At 42.1% G+C, this 20,078-nt stretch overlaps 1 protein-coding gene across 4 annotated transcripts in view; it reads right to left on the reverse strand.

The window, feature by feature from the left end:
- Positions 1-1,136: 1,136 nt before the first annotated feature.
- LOC140421067 (protein Shroom4-like) overlaps positions 1,137-20,078 on the reverse strand; it is a 196,508-nt gene continuing 177,566 nt past the window's right edge. For all 4 annotated transcript variants that reach the window (XM_072505411.1, XM_072505407.1, XM_072505408.1 and 1 more), the window contains 3 exons: positions 9,814-10,000; positions 9,266-9,538; positions 1,137-7,432 (listed from right to left, as the gene is read on the reverse strand). In XM_072505411.1, coding sequence (XP_072361512.1) covers positions 7,169-7,432; positions 9,266-9,538; positions 9,814-10,000 — 724 coding nt within the window. In that variant the 3' untranslated portion in view covers positions 1,137-7,168. The remainder of the gene's footprint in view (positions 7,433-9,265; positions 9,539-9,813; positions 10,001-20,078) is intronic.

The raw sequence follows: 20,078 nt of genomic DNA on the forward strand, positions 1-20,078 counted from the left end.
AGGGTGGCACTAACAGTTCCAGAGTACCACCCTGCCCAAAGGGCATGCAGCTGGGGGCCTTCGATCCCCTTGGAGAGCACCATGAGTGACGTTCCATCTGGTCCACATTTGTGGGGCCCAGTACCAAACGGCACTCGCCCGAGGTCTCTGAAGTGAAAGGGTTGAATCTCAAAGCCCCCGGTACCTTGGGAATCTGCACATTAGAGTAAGGCCTTGCTCTAATATGCAGATTTGCCAAAACGTAATTGTGTTGAATCTCGTGAGGCGTGGTGAGCTGGGTAGATGCTGGGAGCAGGATCGCCTGGCTTTCAATGGCCACGCCGCGGTGATCTGTTTTTCCGGCACAGTGTGGTTGTAGGTTTGCACCCTATATTTACTTGATGGAAAATCAGGCAGCATAAGCCTATATGATTTCTCAATTGATGAGCACTGCTGGGGAAGCTCAGTCCCTTATTCTAAAGTAGGCTTCCCGCTAAAAGGATTGTAATGGGGAAAGTGTCAAGTACAGCACTGGAGTAGTTTTTTTTAAATATAGAGGTGGATTTATGTTGTGACACCAACCCTCTTGAGGCTGCGTGGCCAGACTCCAAAATCTTCATTAATGTTGGGAAATATTCAGCAAGTCAGGCAACATCTACGGAGAGAAGCAGAGTTAACATTTTAGATTGATGGGGCAGTACGGTGGCACAGTGGTTAGCACTGCTGCTTCATGGCGCTGAGGACCCGGGTTCGATCCCTGCCCAGAGACACTGTCCATGTGGAGTTTGCACATTCTCCCCGGGTCTGCGTGGGTCTTACCCCCACCACCCAAAGATGTTCAAGGTAGGTGGATTGGCCATGCTAAATTGCCCCTTAATTGGAAACATTTACATTTTTTTAAAAATTCAGGTTGATGACGAATCTTCATCTCAGGAAATGTGAACTCTGATTAGCGGCATGAGTACTTCCAGCGTTTTCGGTTTTTATTTCATACTTTCAGCATCTGCAATATTTGGCTTTTGAGTCCAAACCTCTATTCCAGTCTAAAGATTTTATACATGTGAATGCTTAAATATGTGAAAGAGTAAAAGAAATAGAATAATTGAGAAAATTACAACTGATATAAATATCCATTGTAATTATCAAAAATATATCTAAAGATCCCAAGTTTGTTTATTGATTCAGTCCATTCTGCATTACAGGAGAAAAGCAGACGTATGGTTTTTAGGTACATGATTTGGGAAATCTCACCATATTGACATCAGCAATACTGCTGATATTTGGTATTGTTGACCTTCATGAAGATTGATTTTCTACTGAAGTGCTTTAAAATGTCAAACAATTTATACTGAATCATGGTATGTACAACAAAAGCAGTTTAATCAGGTGCTTGTATAAAATGGGTAAAATGGGAGATATTACAAGTGCACATGAATATTCTTCAGCTAAATATCACACTGAGATTAAATCACTTTGAATTACATTTGACCCGTGTGAATTTATAGTTACTTGTATATAGTGAAGAGGCAGAATCCTGTAGTCTATAATCAGGAAGCAGACATATATATTGAAAGTTGTCAACATCATCTAACAATTTACTATTTTATCACCAGAATTCCAGATATCTACAGTTTTTGTTTGCTTTTCAAAGCTAAATAAAGAAAAATGTTAGGATTACAAATACATCCAAACATTTATCACTAATCAAATTGGGTTCTGTTATGTACAATAAAAAAATAAATTATTCACAGTTTTTATATATTTTTCAATTAAACATCTACAATTTTCTAGTAGATTCTGAAATGACTGCATGGCACTCCTGGCGCTGTGCTGTGCACAGCTTTAATTTGGTAAATACTTCATCTACTTTGGTTTTGTATGACGATTAAATTTCATGATTCAGTGGTGCACAAGAGGAACGCATGTAAGGTATTAGAGACTCTGGGTGGTTCAACTGTTTCAATATCTTTCAAAGTATCCCAGGAAATGTTCCAAAATATTTTTTCCAGAATAATGATCTTAACTTTCAATGGTCTGGGAACTCTTACACCACCAAATATTTCTTGCAATGTTTATTTTCTGACTCTCTCGCCTCCCACCTACTCCATGGAGCCATGACATGTTTTCTTGTCAAGTGGAAAGCCATGAAAAGTCCGACCTCTGATTTTTTAACCATCCTGTCTTCTCCCCATACCGAGAATAGGGCCTCTGCTCCATATTTGCACAGCTGCCACTGACATCCTACCAACATTGAAAAATATTAATGTGATCAATATCCCACAAGTCTGTTCCCCATGAACCATGCTAAATACAATCAAGTAGTCGATCATGCTCTAAACATCTGGCTTCACTAACTAGGGGTATCAGAAAATGTTCAAGGTATGACACTGAAACGCATAGTAAAGAAAAGTCTTGCTTCAGTACTGAAGGCTTGGAGACAACCCAATAATTGATTTTTTTCTAACTAAAGTGGAGCGGAGCGGATTTTTGCACAATTAAAGTTAAGCTAATTGAAGATGCTCACCCTAATTAATTTTTGAAACAAGATTGAATTAACAGCCAACCTCTTCAATTCGTGCTTCAAGTTCTGAGAGAACGTGAAAAGTCTCAACTTTAATTGTGCAGTTGTTGTATGCCGAGGACTTATTTTAATGATATTTCTTAGTTCCCCCCAGCCCCAGCAAACAATCCTCATCAAACCTCCTTTTCCTAACAGAGCCTAGGGTTACAATACAGCATGCATAAGAAGGTTAAGCAGGAGACTCAATGTACTGGGAAGGATTGGGCAAGAGGACAATTGCAAATCATATTCTGCCCATGAGTGGTAGGCATTGGCTTAGTTGGCAGCTTTCTTATCCAAGGCAATAGATTGTGGGTTGAAATTCCAATGTAGGACATGAGTGCATATCAGTGGGGCATTGAGGGAGTGCTAGACTGCAGAGATCTTCCCTTCAGATAAGTTGCTAAATCTCTTTATTTGAATGTTAAAGCTCAAATCGGAAGGCAGTAGGTTTGCAAATCCAACAATGAGTCACTTGAGAAATAGCACCTTTAAATCTAACATGATTCAGGATACAATGTGGCTGGATTTTCCATTTCTGTACTTGCCTGCATACAATTCTCTGCCAATTTTCTTTAATGGGCAGAACATTAGCCTGGCGCATAGAATTGGAAAACTCTGGCTTATAAATCTTACCTGTTCCAAACCTTGGTGCACAGCCAATAACTAACCTTGTTGGGGAGCAGGTCGGATTGTCAGTGCATCGGTTTGTCAAACTCAGCCGGTTGCATGGGTGACATGACGACTCTCAGGTTCAAAATCTTTCAGATCGATTTACAATCACCCAAGATTAATTTTTTGAATATGGCTCCCAAATCCAAAATTGATGAAGGGAACCAATCCACTCAGAAAACAAAGGTAACCAAAGGATCTTAAAATGTTTGCTTTGATGAGAGAGTGTTAGAATAAGTTTAATGTTATTCTAATTAAAAAACCAAATAAATTTGAATTTTAATAATATGGCAAGAAGAAAATAAGGAATGCAGAAAAAATCAGAGACATCTTGTGTCAAAGCTTTTCTGGAAATTTCAGGTCATTGTCAAATCAGTAATAGGGTCCATAAATTTGGATGGTCACTAGCTGAAAATGGAAATTGAAGAATTAAACCCCTCCCCAAAACACCCAGAAAATGATTAGAATTTGGAATTTTCAATGTTTCAATCTCGATTGAATTACATTGTGGAACGATGTGCCAATTTCCACCTACACTCCATCCATCGATTCAATTCTGAAATATCTCTGCAACAATGCACTGTACTCCTTCCAGCTGTGAGCAATGTATTATGTTGTACTGCTAAATGCCACCTAATGTGCCAGTAGTATCATACAATTTTTTTTATTGTGGAGCGGTTATTGCTCCCAACTAAAGCAGCCACACTAACCCCTCAGATGGCAAACACACATTTCTGCTCAGTTTTCAAAAGCAAACTTGTTTCAATTCCGAGCTGCTCCATTATCTGGGAAGAGAAGGTTTTATTCTGTACCCATAAAATGAGCGGCAGCTTATTGAAATAATCCGTCATATATTCATTTTCTAGTTTTAAAAAAACGATGTGTGTTGCCAAACAGAATGCACCACTGGCTTCTGATGTCCACACTAAATTACAAATTGTAGTCAATAATCTTCTAACCACTTCAAAAATTTCCAGGTGATAGGTGCAAAAATTGCAGACATATAGGAGAAGAGCATGAGAGACTTGCAGAAACAGATTGCAGGGCGGGGGGGGGGGGGTGAGGGGGTGATGAGAGATCAGATCAGATTGATTGCAAATGAAATGAAATGAAAATCGCTTATTGTCACAAGTAGGCTTCAATGAAGTTACTGTGAAAAGCCCCTAGTTGCCACATTCCGGCGCCTGTTCGGGGAGGCTGTTACGGGAATTGAACCGTGCTGCTGGCCTGCCTTCGTCTGCTTTCAAAGCCAGCAATTTAGCCCTGTGCTAAACAGCCCCTGCTTTGGGGGGGGGGGGGAATGCCTTCATTAGATTTGACAAGCCAACCCACACACCAAAACAGATGAAGAAGAATCCCACTGAGTTAGTGACATACCAATTCATTTTTCAGAAAATGACCGAGAATAAGAACTGTAGATAGATGAATATTATTGATCAGAATAAGAACCATAGATAGATGAATATTATCAATCAGGTTGGTTGAATGCCAGATGACTGACCTTCAACCAAACAGGCAACCAGGAAACAGAAATCAAACAAAATTAAAAATCGGGTGGTGCCAAGTGCTGTCTGGCTTTCCAGACACTAAACCTCCCACCTGCACCCCCAGTGCCTCAGTTATCAACCCCAACTTCAAAGGTAATTCTTAATACACAGCAATTCTGCACAAAAACAACAAAATAACTTCCCAATGCACTGAACGCTGATTGAGGTACCCCAATTGAAAGTCTGGTGGATTACAGTAAATTGCAGTACAATGTAATAAAAGCAGCTTTGTAATTTTTGGGGGGGCAGAAATTCAATAATTCCAGTTGTAGAATAAATGTTTTAAACTAACTTAACACAAGAAACAATGCAAAAAATTCTCATTCTCTCCACCCCCACCCCACCGTGACCCATACAAGTCTATATGATACAAAAACAGTTAGTCTGATGAATGAGAAACTGTGCAAAACGATCATTCAAACTTTTCTTTCTCAAGCAGAGGTTTTACTATTTCTTCATTATTCTCTCACAGAAATACGTCACCACTTTCGTCTTACCTCGAGCAGCGAGCGTGCATTTCTTAACTCTGGACTTATCATGACAAACATTTCTGATGATAAAAACAATTGCCAGTTTGAAGGCGTCAACAATGCTGGAGACTCATCTCCAGCTGCTCAATCAATCCACAGCGCAATCTATGAAACAAGTTTTCCCCCACTCTACTCATTTGCAGAGGGGACTGGGAGCATCTACCAAATTAGCTGGTAGTGGAATGAAAACAAAAATTGGTGTAATACTGATAGTTGCCACTAGATGCCAGAAACACACAACATTCTATTTTATTACAGGCATGCTGAAGATTCTGGGATTAGACTATTGCCATATACCAATTATTTTCTGCACTTGATCATAGAGTACAATACTGTACCCTGAAATTAGCAATGATTTTCTGGATACATCATGGCAGTTTCCGTGTCCGAGATTGACTGGTCATTTAATTGCAATTTTAACCTAGAACGAAAAGTGCCATCTTTAATGAGAAGCTTCTTCCTCCTCCTCCTCCTATTTCCAATCCCTGAAAGTGCTCTGGGTGCCAATTAACTTCCAGTATCTTGACCAAGTGGCCATGAGTGTTGGCACATATTCAGTGAAGGGAAACTATCTTACCATGGAAGGTAATCAAAGTGGAACCCAATCCTGTCCTCCTTACCCGGTCACTTGATAGTGGTCAGGTGCTAGAACGGTGGCTGAATTTTCCCCTTCTGTACTATCCCAGCTAAGGCCAGTTACCTCAGCGCAGACTAAGGATCAAACCATGGCCTCTTTATGGTCGGTGTTGCTCACTTATACACTGGACAGTGCATTTACTAATCAGCCATTAGAGGAAGACTAAAGTATTTTTATTTAAGAATTACATTTGAAGGCCTTTGAAAAGTAACACTGAAAACCTTTGGACAGTATTTATATACTGTCTCAAAGTGAAAATCATCGAATTCGATAGAAAATAACTTCTGGATTATATATTGGCCAAATGATCTATCTAACCAGTGATTACAATAAAAATCAGAATTACAATAACCTTTTATGGCAGTCATTTCTATGATGCTGATGAAGGGATTGTTCGGGGACTCGTGCATGATTGTACGTATCGCTGAGACAGAAACACAGTTACAAAATGGGAATGTTAAAAGAAATCAGTTAGTTACAACGTTCTTTCACCATGACAGCACCAACTGAGAAAGAACGTCATTTGGATAGACAGATTATGGCTAATTTCTTTATACAGAGTACAGCTCAATCCAAAAAAATATGTGCTGGCTAAAATAAACTAGGTTGATAGGGGTCACAAATCCGGAATTCATGCTATTTATTTATCACAAAAATACGATTGTCCTTTCTTTCCATCTGTTGACGGGACCAATTCTTATCCAGGTACGGTTCCAATAGGACTGGCAGCCCTCAAGAACATTAGCCCAATTAGACATTCTTCATCACGATCCCAGGCATCGGGTAGGCTATTTCGCTGCTTCGTTGATCACAGTTAAGCCGAATATTGTTCTCAACCAAATTCACATTTTCCAATAGGTCACTATATAAAATCAAGACCAGAAATCAAAGCTAACTTGGCCCTTCCTAGCTCTGGACCCCGAGCCATTTGTAATCCTCAACTATCAGACAATTTAATACTGCTGGATGACAGAACCTAGGACCTTCATGAACCCTTTGGTTAACTTTACCAAATGCAAGAAGCAAACAGTCGCTTACTTTCACATGAGCTGTTTTCACTGACGAATGGCAGTTAATATGGTAAAGCATGACTCAGATTCAGCCAGAAACAAGGGGCATATATTCCAGATTTTAAAACCATTAGGTATTAACACATTAACACATTTGATAAAGGAATTCTTTGTTTGCTAAAATTGAGAGATTAAGTTTAATGATTTCGGCCGAACACTTCAATGTTGCTGTTTTAGCATGCCCTGAAGGACAAACTCTCCCTCAGACACTTGAGCTGCTCCTCCCCAAGTTTGATTTTGTCCTCCAGCTCTCTCTGCTCAATGATGAGAGCAGATTTCATCTTTACAAAGTGAGTATAATCCTGGAGGTCATCCTCCGACAGGTGATTGACCAAGATAGTATGGACAGCACGCTCCCTGCGATCCACATGTTCCTTCAGCTCTTTGGCCTCTTCAAGCTGCGCTGTAAGCTGTTTTTTCTTTTCAGTCAATGCATGCTGCAAATTAAAATAAACAGTGGTCATCAATTAGATTTGCATTCCCCCTTCATTTTTTTTCTGCACTTTCCTCTGTTGACTCCCGCTATTGTATCATGCCAAGATACTAAGATATCCAGAGGAGGATGCAGTTTTGTGGCATCTTTCCCAAGTAATTCATATGTGAAGACATTGAATGTTAGCATGCTACATTGTTGTGGCAGGCATCGACGGTTGAAACCCATTCTGCTCTCAGTTGATGTCCACATATTTCAGTGAGGTTGTCTGATAGCAAATTGATACTGCTTGGTTTTATTAATGATCTAAAATAAAGTAGATAGAACGGCCTTTTTCAAGCTTCCTAAACTACTTAGAAACAAGATGCTACAAAGCACCGAGAGTATTTTTGTTTCTTCCTTTTGCTTCCTATTAGGCATGGAGAGGTCAGCCAATTCAGCACAGAACTGATAGAACATTTATGGTTTGAATATCACATTCAGCAGCACATGTTCACTAGGATACCAAGAGAATCAAACATTGCACACTGAATTATTAGATATTTCTGATATTGTTCCATGTACGATACGGTTAACCTCAACTAACCCAAGTTCTTTTGCAAGAGGAATGCCATAATTATCCTCAAGATTTAAAACCAACTTTTACTACAAGTAGCCACAAAGCAGAATTTGGCATATCAGTTGTAAATAAAATAAAGGATCTCATTCCACTGTGGTTTCACTCTCTTCAGTCAAGGTCCACGTAATTCTAAAGCAACTAGTGTACGCTATCACAATATGCCATTATCATTCAAGATGATACAAGATAAAATAGTTTTTTCATACCCTTTTATAGGGGCTAGACTTCGATGAGTTTTTACCCAAGATCAATGAGTTGGATGGTAGACTGGGGCAGTTCATGGAAACAGTGGGTTATCTGTTTATTAATTTTTTTTACACAGATTATTTGTTTGGTTTTCCAGAAGGAAGGAGCAACAATTACACTGGCTGCTTTGAAACATTTGCACTTTTGATGATGTATGAGGAGTTGTGGCTGCCAGGCAAAACTGGTTTTACATCACACCACTCTGGCCAACAACATGGCAGTGTAGCGTTCCAGTTTATAAAGATCACACTCCAGAGTGCTAAAACATGGAGTGATGTCATCAGGGAGTGATTCAAGGTGGATCTTCTCAGAACAACCTTGCACAATAAACCCCAATCACAGAATATCCTTACACAACAAACCCCAATTTCAGAATATCCTCACGCAATATGCCCCAATTTCAATCTGTGTCAGTTATAAAGTGGAAGCGAGATACTTCTTCAAATGACAACGGGGGTTTAAAAAAAAAAGCACATTGTTGTACAATCCATTCTAAATTTTTAATCGATTTCTCTCACAGTTTCTCAGTACTATTTCCCTTTCTCTGTTGCTTGACAGGAAGAGTAGTGGACTGGGACAGGGTGTGGAGAGGTCAGAACATTTAACCTTGTTGGGAGTGGAAGTGGTTAGCACTGTTTCCTCACAGCTCCAGAGACCCAGGTTCAATTCTGGCCACGGCTGACTGTGTGGAGTTTGCACTTTCTCCCCGTGTCTGCGTGGGTTTCCTCCGGGTGTTCCGGTTTACTCCCACAGTCAAAAGATATGCAGGTTACGTGGATTGACCATGCTAAATTGCCCCTTCGTTTCCTAACGTTAGGTGGGTTTACTGGGTTACAGGAAGCGTGGGCTTAAGTAGGGTGCTCTTTCCAAGGGCTTGTGCAGACTCGATGGACCGAATGGCCTCCTTCTGCACTGTAAATTCTATGATAATAAGAATGCATTTATTAACTGGCATTTTCTGATCATACCTACCCTTTCCTCCTCAGATGTATCAGGACCCAAGTTATTTAAGGCATTCTCTACTCGAGCAAGTCGGCCTGAGAGAGACAGCAACAGATTCACAACTTTATCCAGATCTCCGATGAACATTCGGTACTTATCAAACTCATTTGGTTTGCAGACATTCTTCACCATCCTTTCAGCCTCTTCACCCAGCACACAGTTTGCACTGATGTCTTCCAAGAGACTCTTCTGGGCTTCATGCAACACAGAGAGTTTCCTGCTAAGACTGCTAATTAATTGTTTCTGTGGAAATTTGTAAGAGAAAACATTGATTAGAAAAGAGTTTGCTAACCCCCAAAATGATTTGAAAATGTGTATCTCCATATGACATATGATATCCTTTAGCAGAAGCAGTCGAAGCACAGGCCTGAACCAAAATAATGGGCTGTTGGCCATTCAAGAGTGTCTCTGGCAGCTTTGCTTCCAGATTTTCTTTCTATCCGTCTTCCTGCAGTCTTTACTTGGCACCTGCTTCTTCATCACCCAAAGCTATTCTGCATCTAGGAAAAATGTAATACCTTCTTTTCTATCAACCTGTCGTTCTCTTCTTCCTCATCCTCTTGCTCCTCTGAACATTCTTCAGCCACCTTCGGGAATTCCTTCATTTTGTTCAACAGTTCAGCCTTGGCAGCGGATGTGCTATAGTAGGTGGAGCAAGAAGTTGAGCTAACCATTGGTGTTGGGGAGGTGGCCTGTGCAGTACACCTGCAAACAACACAGAAAGAGTTATCACATTCCTCTGTACAACAAACCCAGACGAGTGGTAAAATCATTCCAACAGGGCAGCACAGTGGCACAGTGTTGGCACTGCTGCTCACAGCTCAAGGGAACCAGGTTCGATTCCGATCTTGCTGACTGTGGGTGTGGAGTTTGTGCATTCTTCCCGTGTCTGCGTGGATTTCCTCTGGGTGCTCCGGTTTCCTCCCACAGTCCAAAGATACGCAGTTTGGGTGGATTGGCCATGTTAAATTGCCCTTTAGTGTCCAACGGTTAAATGGGGTTGCGGGGAGGGGGCTTGAGTAGGGTGCTCTTTGAGAGGGTCAGTGGAGACCCGATGGGCCAAATGGCCTCCTTCTGCACTGTTTGTAGTCTTATGATTCCAATTAAAAAAATCAATATCAAGTACCCTTCCCTGAATTTAATACATGGATTACATCGAATATACAGCACGGAAACAGACTATTTGGTCGAATTTGTCTGTGCTAATGGTTATATTCCACACAATATTCCTTCCATGCCATCTATCTCATCCCAACGTTTCAATATATCTTTCTATTGGCTTTCCTCTTGTGTAGTTTTCTTCTGAAACCATCTAGCACAGTGGGCTAAACAGCTGGCTTGTAATGCAGAACAAGACCAGCAGTGCGGGTTCAATTCACGTACTGGCCTCCCCGAACAGGTGCCGGAATGTGGCGACTAGGGACTTTTCCCAGTAACTTCATTTAAGCCTACTTGTGACAATAAGCAATTATTATTATTATTAGTTGTTTGTCCAAACCACTTCTGTGGTTATGGGTTCCACATTCTAACCACTCAATACAGACATTTCTTATTTCCCTTTTGGATTCATTAATTACCAAGTATTAATGAGCCCTTGCAGTGGATTCTCCCACTGGTGGAATCATTCTCTCCACATCTACCTGCCCAATCCATTCATCATTTCAAAGGCCTCAATCAGGTCAATGTTGTGTTGTCTATTTTCCAAGGAGAGAAAAAATAATCTGTTTGATTCCCCCTGCTATCTATAATCTTTCAATTCTGTTATCATCCTTGCAAATCTTGTTTGTACTTTCCCCAGAGCTTCTGCATCATTTTCAGGGTGCAGACTACAACTGTGAACAGCTCCAAGTGTGACGTGACCAGAATCCTACACGTATTGAGAAAACCTTCCCTGCTTTTGAATTCTATACCCTTTGAAATAAATTGGTGCTTTGTTAGCATTTTAAAATTCAATTGCTGGTCTCCAATTTTGCTTTCAATGATTTGTTCACCAATATCGCTTTGCTCTTCAACCCTGTTTTCTCAGGCGTAAGAGATGTTTCTGTTTTGTGTCCAAAATGTATCTCACATTTATCTACCTTAAAGTAAACTTGCCACAACTGCTCAGTCTGAAGGTTTTCTACTCTCTTTTTGTTTCTTCCGCAGTGTTAGTCATACTCCCCCAGTTTGCCAATATGCTCATATTTTGATAACAAGTTACTTGTTCCCAAGTCCAAATCATTCATGTGAAGCATAAATAACACTGGTCCCAACATGGATATTGTTGAACACCACTTTAAACCTTAAACTACATTTTAACCCTACATTTTGTTTCTTTTTTGACAATTCACAATCCATTCAGCTCTTTTCACCAACTTCACATGCCCTAACCTTTGTCATGAATCTATCATAAAAGGCCTTTTGGAAAAAAAAAACAAAGAAATAAGATCAACCTTTAAGATTATTTCTTTGGCATGGCGGGGGGACCTGTTGGAATACTTAACCCTTGAGAAGGTTAAGTTCGAACTGAGGGGAAGATCGGAGGGGTTCTACAAGTCATGGGCCTATTTATTATGCACTTTCAAGAACTGGATAACATCGAACATTAGTTGGGGGGCTGTGTAGATTAAGGGTGACTACGGGTAATCCCGGATTCCTTTTTATCATTTGTTTATGTAAACATGCGGGCTGATGTTTGGGGGTTGGTGGGCGGATGGGATCGTTGTTATTATGGGAATTGACATATCTTGCTGATTATTGTTTATTGTTGATGGGTGTAAATGTGGGAGAAAATGTGAAAAAGGAGAATAAAAATATTTTTTTTTTTATAAAAAGAAAATTATTTCTTCAAAGAATCCCACCAGTCTAATTGTGGATGAACTAGCCTTTTGTAACCAATGTCTACTTTTTAAAAAGAAAATTATATTTTTGATTGCAAAACTCTTTTACCACATTTAATAAAAAAGATACTGGCTGAAATCTTCCCTCCTCGTTCACAGGCTGGGATTTTTCAGTATTGCTGAAAGTGAATGGAATTTTGGCTGGAATGCCAAATTTTCCATTCTCACTCGCAATGGGTCCCGCCATCGAAGAAACTGGAGAATCCTGCCCACTGGCTTTATATCACTGATATTAAGTTGACAAAACATGGATATACTAACACACCGCTGCCATCTCTTCCATAGTTTCCTTGGGTGCACTTTGTTGTATACCACCTGGCCCTGAGATTTTAGGTTTGCAAGTTTGTTAATTATTTTCTCCCTTTCCTTCCTAATTTTGTGAGAAAAAAAATTTAAGCTCATCTTCTAGTGGTGCTATTTTATAATTTTACTTCGAAAAAAATGAAGGCAAAGTATTTATTCATTACTCTGTCAATACGCAAGTTTATTTAGCTCATCCTTTAATGGCCCAATTGCTACTTTAGCTTTTTTGGCTGACTGAACACTCAACAGAGTACTTAACAGGTTACCATGTGTTGCAGCTCGTCTTCAGCTCTTAAAGCTGTATGGCAAAGCTGCAATAATCAAATAAAGTTGTTGCTGACAGCCAGTGCTGCAATTGTAGACTCATCAGAGCACTAGAGCAGAGAGAAGATTCTGCAGTTCACAGATGTGCCACCAGAGGTCTCAGATCATGGAGGTTGAGAGTAAAGATGCCATATTTCCACAAGGCCAAGAGGCCTTCAAGGAATGCCCAAAGTGGTTGAGCACTGGTGGACAGGGAGGTCAATACAATGAACTTGATGCCAACAGTAGTGCTGGAAGAAGTTGAGTGACCCCACACAGGAGGTCAATGTCAGTGAATGCATCTTCACATCATTTTTCCTACCCACTATACTTCCAACATCTCAAACTTCTCGATGCATCACACCCCCATCACACCCTGAAGCAGACCCCAGCACTCGAGATCCATGCTGAATATCCATATAGTTCGCTTCACCCTCAAACACACTGCAATGTCAGCCTCACTCAGTTTTTGCTGCCTCCATATACCTCCAGCTATTCAGCTGTGGCATGCACATCACCCAAACACAGTATGATGTAATAATGGATATTCTGTTTCTTATAGGACAAGGTGGATAAAGTAGAAGGGAGCAACAATGAAATGATGGGCCAGGCATATTCATGATGATGGTAGATTATGGTCTTATTAAGCTTCTCAAATCCTACCCCACCCTGCTATCTGACATGATGTGCAGATAGTGTAATATGACCTACTGCTTTACACCCTCCCCCACCTTCTTCAACTCATCCTTCCCTTCCCAATTTTATCCTTTCAGACACACAAGAACTATCATTTGTTCAGCCACAGCAGTTCCAAGAGGAAGGGAGAGAAAAATCACATCATTGTCACTTTATATGGCACCCACAGCCTCTACCTCAAACTGGCACTGTGCATACCTTAGGAGTATAGAGTCGGAATCTGTATGTTGCAAGTTACTGGGCACAAATGGGCTGCAGCCAGGCTGAGGGGAAAAGATAGCTCTTGTACCAGTCACCAGGGGCAATGTCGCAGATGTGTTCTTCTTCTGGTGGCCTAGGTGAGGATGTTTGTGAGGATATTGGCAGGTGAGGGATTTTGCGCGGAAGGAGCTGCCCCTATTTCCTTGGTTGTCCGACTGTACGCTACTGGAGAAATTGTTGGTCCTGGATAAGTGTACGTGTGTGTGTGTGTGTGTGGGGGGGGGGGGGGGGGGGGGGGGGTTGGGAATATCTATGGTTGGGAGAGAAGGGGTCGGCCCTAGTGGAAGGTAACGAGCGAAAGTGGGAGGATGAGTTGGAAATCAGAATTTGGAGCTCAACCTCCTCCTGTGCCAAGATGAGCCTTATACAGTTCAAGATGGTGCATTGGGTTCATATGACTCGAGCCTGGATGAGTGGATTCTTCCCGGGAGTAGAGGTTGTGTGGAAGGGCGCTGGCAAACCATGTTCACATGTTTGGGGTGGGCAAAGTTTGGTAGCTTCTGGCAGATGGTGTTTGATAGTCTTTCGGGGATTGTGGGGATGAGGATGACGCCGGACCTTATGGTGGTGATCTTTGGTGTGTTGGGGGTGTCGAGGCTGCATAAAGTGAAGGTGGCAAATGTGGTGGTCTTCGCCTCCCTGATGACGGATACTATTGAGTTGGAGGTCGGCTGCGCCGCCGCGGATCGTGGCAGAGCTGGGGGATCTGTATGAATGCCTTAGGCTGGAGAAGATAAAGTTTGTCCTTAGGGGGTCAGAGGAGGGGTTTTACGTGCGTTGAAGACCGACTCTGTTGTGTTTGAGGAATTGTTAATCATTTGGGGATTAAAAGGGACTGGTTTAGCACAGGGCTAAATCGCTTGCTTTTAAAGCAGACCAAGGCAGGCCAGCAGCACGGTTCGATTCCTGTACCAGCCTCCCCGAACAAATTGGTTTCCCATTTTGGAAGTGGTTTCCTCAAGGGAGTGCAGGCAGTGCCAAGTTTCTGGCACCACAAGTGGCCTAACTGTACAGAAGGGGAGGAAGAGAAAGCAGGAGCAATAGTGGTAAGGGATTCAGACAGATATTTCTGCGGCCTAAGACATGACTTCAGGATAGTGTGTTGCCTCCCTGGTGTCAGGGTCAGGAATGTCACTGAGTGTAGGTTTTTCGAGGAGGTGGGTACGTTTTTCGAGGAGGTAGAGGACAGATGTGGGCGGTGTTCGGGAAGCCCGGCGAATCACGTACACATGTTCTGGATGTGTCCGAAGATGAGGGGATTTTGTCAGGAATTCTCAGATGTCATGTCAGAGGTCCTGGAAGGGAGGGTTACTCAGAGTCCAGAGATGGCAATATTTGGAGAGTCGGAAGATCCGGGAGCCCGGGGGGGGGGGGGGGGGGGGGGGGGGGGGGGAAAGAGAGGCCGACACCTTGGCCTTTACCTCCCTGGTAGCTCGGAGATGGATTTTGCTGGGATGGAGGGACTTGGAGCCTCCAAAATCAGGAGTGTGGGTTAGTGACATGGCGGGGTTTCTCAGACTAGAGAAGATTAAGTTCTCCTTAAGGGGTTCAATTCAGGGGTTCGCTCGGAGGTGGTAGCCGTTCATCGACTTCTTTAAGGAAAACTGACCGTGAGCAGAAGAGGGGGGTGGGGAGGGGAGGCACGACAGTGAAGAATATGGGTAGGGAATCTAATATATGGGTAGCCAGGAGGTAGGGCAGGGGAAGTTGCTATATTACTGTGAGGTTGTTGCGCGTGTCGGACCTCTCGGTTGTTTAGAGTGTTAAAATAGTGACATTACAAATGCTTCAATAAAATGTTTTCTAAAAAAAAAAAGGAATGTCATTGAACGGCTGCAATTCATCCTGACGAGAGTGTGAAAAGTCGGAGGTCGTGGCATATGTTCGTATCAACGATATAGGTAGAATGACGGATGAGGCCCTACGTCGAGAATTCAGGGAGCTAGGCAGCAGACTAAAGAGTAGCACCTCAAAAGTTTGTAATCTCTGCATTACTCCCAGTGGCATGTGCTAGTGAGTGCAGAAATAGGAGAATAGGGCAGAAGAATACGTGGCTCAAGAGTTGGTGTAGGAGGGAAAGGTTTAGATTCCTGGATCACTGGGACTTGTACAAGTGGCACGGTCTGCAACTGAACCAGAATAGGACGACATCCTTGCAGGTGGGTTTGCTAGTGCTGTTGGGAGGGATTTAAACATGTTCGGCAGGTGGAAGGGACTTTAACGTTGAGTTTCAAGGGAGTTAGGAGAGGTTGGATGGCCTTTACTTTAATGCTAGGAGTATCATAAGTAAGACAGATGAGTTAAGAGCATGCATTGAAATGTAGAGTTGTGATGCTGTTGCCATCACAGAGACATGGTTGAGGGAGCGGCAGGACTGACAGCTCAACATTCCGGGGTATAGGATTTTCAGGTATGACGGGGAGGGTGTAAAAGAGGTGGTGGTGATGCATTGTTAATTAAGTAGTCTGTTCTGCAATAAGGAAGGGTAGTATCTTGGAAGGGTCTTCTAATGAGGCTTTGTGGGTAGAGCGGTAGATCTTAGGAATAAAAATGGGGCAGTCACACTGTCGGGAGTGTATTATAGGTCACCCAAGTGGTCTGCAGGCAGACATGTAGATAACTCACTGAGATTGTACAAACAATAATAGAGTAATTATATTGGAGGATTTCAACTTTCCCGTTAATTGGAATAGTCACATTGTAAAGGGTTTAGAAGGTGCAGATTTCTTTAAATGTATTCAAGAGAGCCTTTTAGATCAACATGTCAAAGGTCCAACAAGGGGTGGTGCAGTGCTGGACCTAGTTCTGGGGAGCAAAGTCATCTAGGTGTTTGAGGTAGCATTGGGTAGCAGCATTTTAGTGACAGTGACCACTGGAATGTGGGAAAGCTGATTCTCTTAAAATAAGGCAGGATCTGATCAAATAGTCTGGGAACAGCTACGTAAAGGTATTTTTTTAAAAATGTGTTCATGAGATCTGGCCATCGTTAGCTGGGCCAGCATTTATTGCTCATCCCAAATGGCCCTTGCACTGAGTGGATTTCTAGGCCATTTAAGAGTCAACCACATTGTTGTGGGTCTGGAGTCACAAGTTGGCCAGACCGCGTAAGGGTGGCAGATTTCCTTGCCCAAAGGGCATTAATGAATCAGAACAGTTTTCAAGGAAATGAAAAATGAAATGAAAATCGCTTGTTGTCACAAGTAGGCTTCAAATGAAGCTACTGTGAAAAGCCCCTAGTCGCCACATTCTAGCGCCTGTTCGGGGAGGCTGGTAGGGGAATTGAACCCGCGCTGCTGGCTTTGTTCTGCTTTACAAGCCAGCTATTTAGCCTACTGTGCTAAACAGCCCCTGGACTCTGCACTCGTTGCTTTTGACCACTCTTCCCAATTGTAAAAATGTGCTGATTTTTATATCCCTTGCAATTTTATTTTCATAAATTCCTTTTGTGTTCTTCCCATCTGTTTGGTCATCCTTTTCTGTTCTTTGCATCTTTCTAATTTCCCAAGAACTGTTGCCATCTTTGGATTTTTGCACTTTTATTAGTCTTTTAGATCTTTAGTCACAAAGCTGTTTTTTTGGCAAGTAGATTTCTTGCTCCCCAGGGCTGCAAACTGGTTCTGTATCATACTGAAGCTTTTTTTTGAAGATTCCATTAATCTTCTGTTGCTTTCCCCATTATTAGATTTACCCGGTTTACTGCAAACTATACCTAGATTCTTTGTCGCTCTTTTTACATTTCTCCCTTTCAAACACTATGTTGCAACTTGATCATATATTTTTTAATACATTTAAGAGTACCCAATTCATGTTTCCAATTAAGGGGCAATTTAGTGTGGCCAATCCATCTACCTGTACATATTTGGGTTGCGGGGGCGAAACCTACACAAACACGGGGATAATGCGCAAACTCCACTCGGACAGTGACCCAGGGCCAAGATCGAACCTGGGACCTCAGCGCCGTGAGGCAGCAGTGCTAACCACTGTACTACAGTGCTGCCCTACACTTGACCATATTATGACTACTATTAGGTAAATGTTCACACACTGATTATTAAATAAATCCGACTCATTATTAAATCTAATATGGGTACTCTCTTGGTGGTTCAAGGAAATAATGAGGCAAGGGAGAGATTGCAGGGGCTCTGGCACTAATGTTCAAATCTTCTCTGGCCACAGGAGAGGTGCCAGAGTCCTGGAGAATCTGGAACTAACTGCCTAAATGGGTGGTAGAGGCACAACATTCAAGAAACATTTAGATAAGCTAATGTGGTGCCATTATTCCAGTAGGGAAATAGGGATGAACCAGGTAACTTCAGGCCAGTGAGTCTAACATCAGTGGTAGGAAATAATTGGAACAATTTGTGGGGGATAGAATTAATCTCTACTCGGACAGGCAAGGATTAATCAGGGATAGTCAGCATAGCTTTGTTGGGAGAGATCATGTATAACAAATGTGACTGAATTCTTCAAGGAGGTAGCTAAGTGTGTAGATGAGGGAAGTGCAGTTAATGTAGTTCACATGGACTTCAGTATGGATTTTGACAAGGTTGCCTATGGGACACTGGTCAAGAAGCCCATGGGATCCAGGACAATTTGCCAAATTGGATCCAAAATTGGCATGGCAAGAGGCAGTGGGTGATGGTCGAAGGTTGTTTATTTTGACTGGAAACCTGTGCCTCGTGTTGTACTGCAGGGATTGGTGTCAGGTCCCTTGCAGTTTGTAGTGTACATTAATGATTTAGACGTGAAAGTAGGAGGTATGATCAGTAAATCCACAGATTACGCAAACATTGCTGGTGTGGTAAATAGCGAGGAGGAAAGTCTTGGATTACAGGATGATATAGATTGGCTGGTTAGATGGACACAACAGTGGCAAATTTTTGTGAGGGCCACGAAGAATCCAGCACGAGTTTTAAGGATACAAAGTAATAACATTTATTTACAATAACATATATATATATATATATATAATATATATATATATAACAGCAGCAGCAACTTCCCTTGCTGCACACTCCTTCCTGCTGTTTCCAAACTGGCCAGCTTTATTTATACTTGGAGTTTACTAATGGTTTCTCCGCCCCCCTCATTGGGGAAGCTCATACTCCCACAGGATTGTGGAATTGTCATTAGTCCCCAACCAATGGTAAGTAGGTAGGTTATAACACAAATGTAATTTAACGCTGAAAAATGTAATCCATTTTGTGGGGGACTAACAAGGCAAAGAATACACAATGAAAAGTAGGATGCTTGGAAGTACAGAAGACCAGAGAGACCTGGAGGTGTATGTCGATACATCCCTGAAGGCAGCAGGACAGTTAAATAAGGTGGTTAAGAAAGCATATGGGATACTTGCCTTTATTAACTGAGGCACAGAATTTAAGAACGGGGAGGTTATGATGGAGCTGCATAAAATGCGTGTGAAACCGCAGCTAGAGTACTGTGTGCAGTTCTGGTCGCCACACTATAGGAAGGATGTGATTAGACTAGAAAGGGTATACAGGAGATTCATTAGGATGTTGCCCATGCTGCAGCATTTCAGGTATACAGAGATTCTGGTTAGGCTGGAGTAGTTCTCCCTAGAGCAGAGAAGGCAGAGTGGGAGGGGGTATCTGATCAAGGTGTACAAAATTCGGAGGGACACAGATAGGGTAGATAGGAAGGAACTATTCCCCTTAGTAGAGGGGTCAATAACCTGGGGCATAGATTTAAGGTAAGGGGCAGGAGACTTGGAGGGAATTGGAGGAAAAACATTTTCATCCAGAGGGTGGTGGGAATCTGGAACTAACTGCCTAAATGGGTGGTAGAGGCACAACATTTAAGAAACATTTAGATAAGCACTTGAAACGCCAAGGACCAAGTGCTGGAAAATGGAATTAGAATAGATAGGTGCTTGATGGCCGGCACAGACACAATGGGCTGAATGGTCTCTTTTCATACTGTAAAACTGTATAGCTCCACGAAACAGAAAACTACCCTGAACACATAAAGAAGTCATGATCCTTTATGATCCTGGTTCCCTGTCCAATTCAGATGGAGCCCACCCCATGGTACAGTGTTTTTCAGTCTCAATAATGGTGCCTGTCCCATGCAATGTAACCACCCCTCTTTAACACACTACTTCTTCAGGCATGTCTTCACCTCCTTAAACTGCTTTTCTCTCCACCAATTTTCACAAAGCCCAGAGATTCTAACCTTCAATTTAGCTCCTAGTGTTCTTCAAACAGAACCACCTGCCTACTCTTCCCTGTATGGTTGTTTCCATTGACTCAATCCTCGTTCTCCCTTCACTCCAGTTCAGGTAATGGTCCCTCACCTTGGCATCAGGAAGGCAACAGTCC

Source organism: Scyliorhinus torazame, chromosome 5 (assembly GCF_047496885.1).
Source record: "Scyliorhinus torazame isolate Kashiwa2021f chromosome 5, sScyTor2.1, whole genome shotgun sequence".
Classification (NCBI taxonomy): domain Eukaryota; kingdom Metazoa; phylum Chordata; class Chondrichthyes; order Carcharhiniformes; family Scyliorhinidae; genus Scyliorhinus; species Scyliorhinus torazame.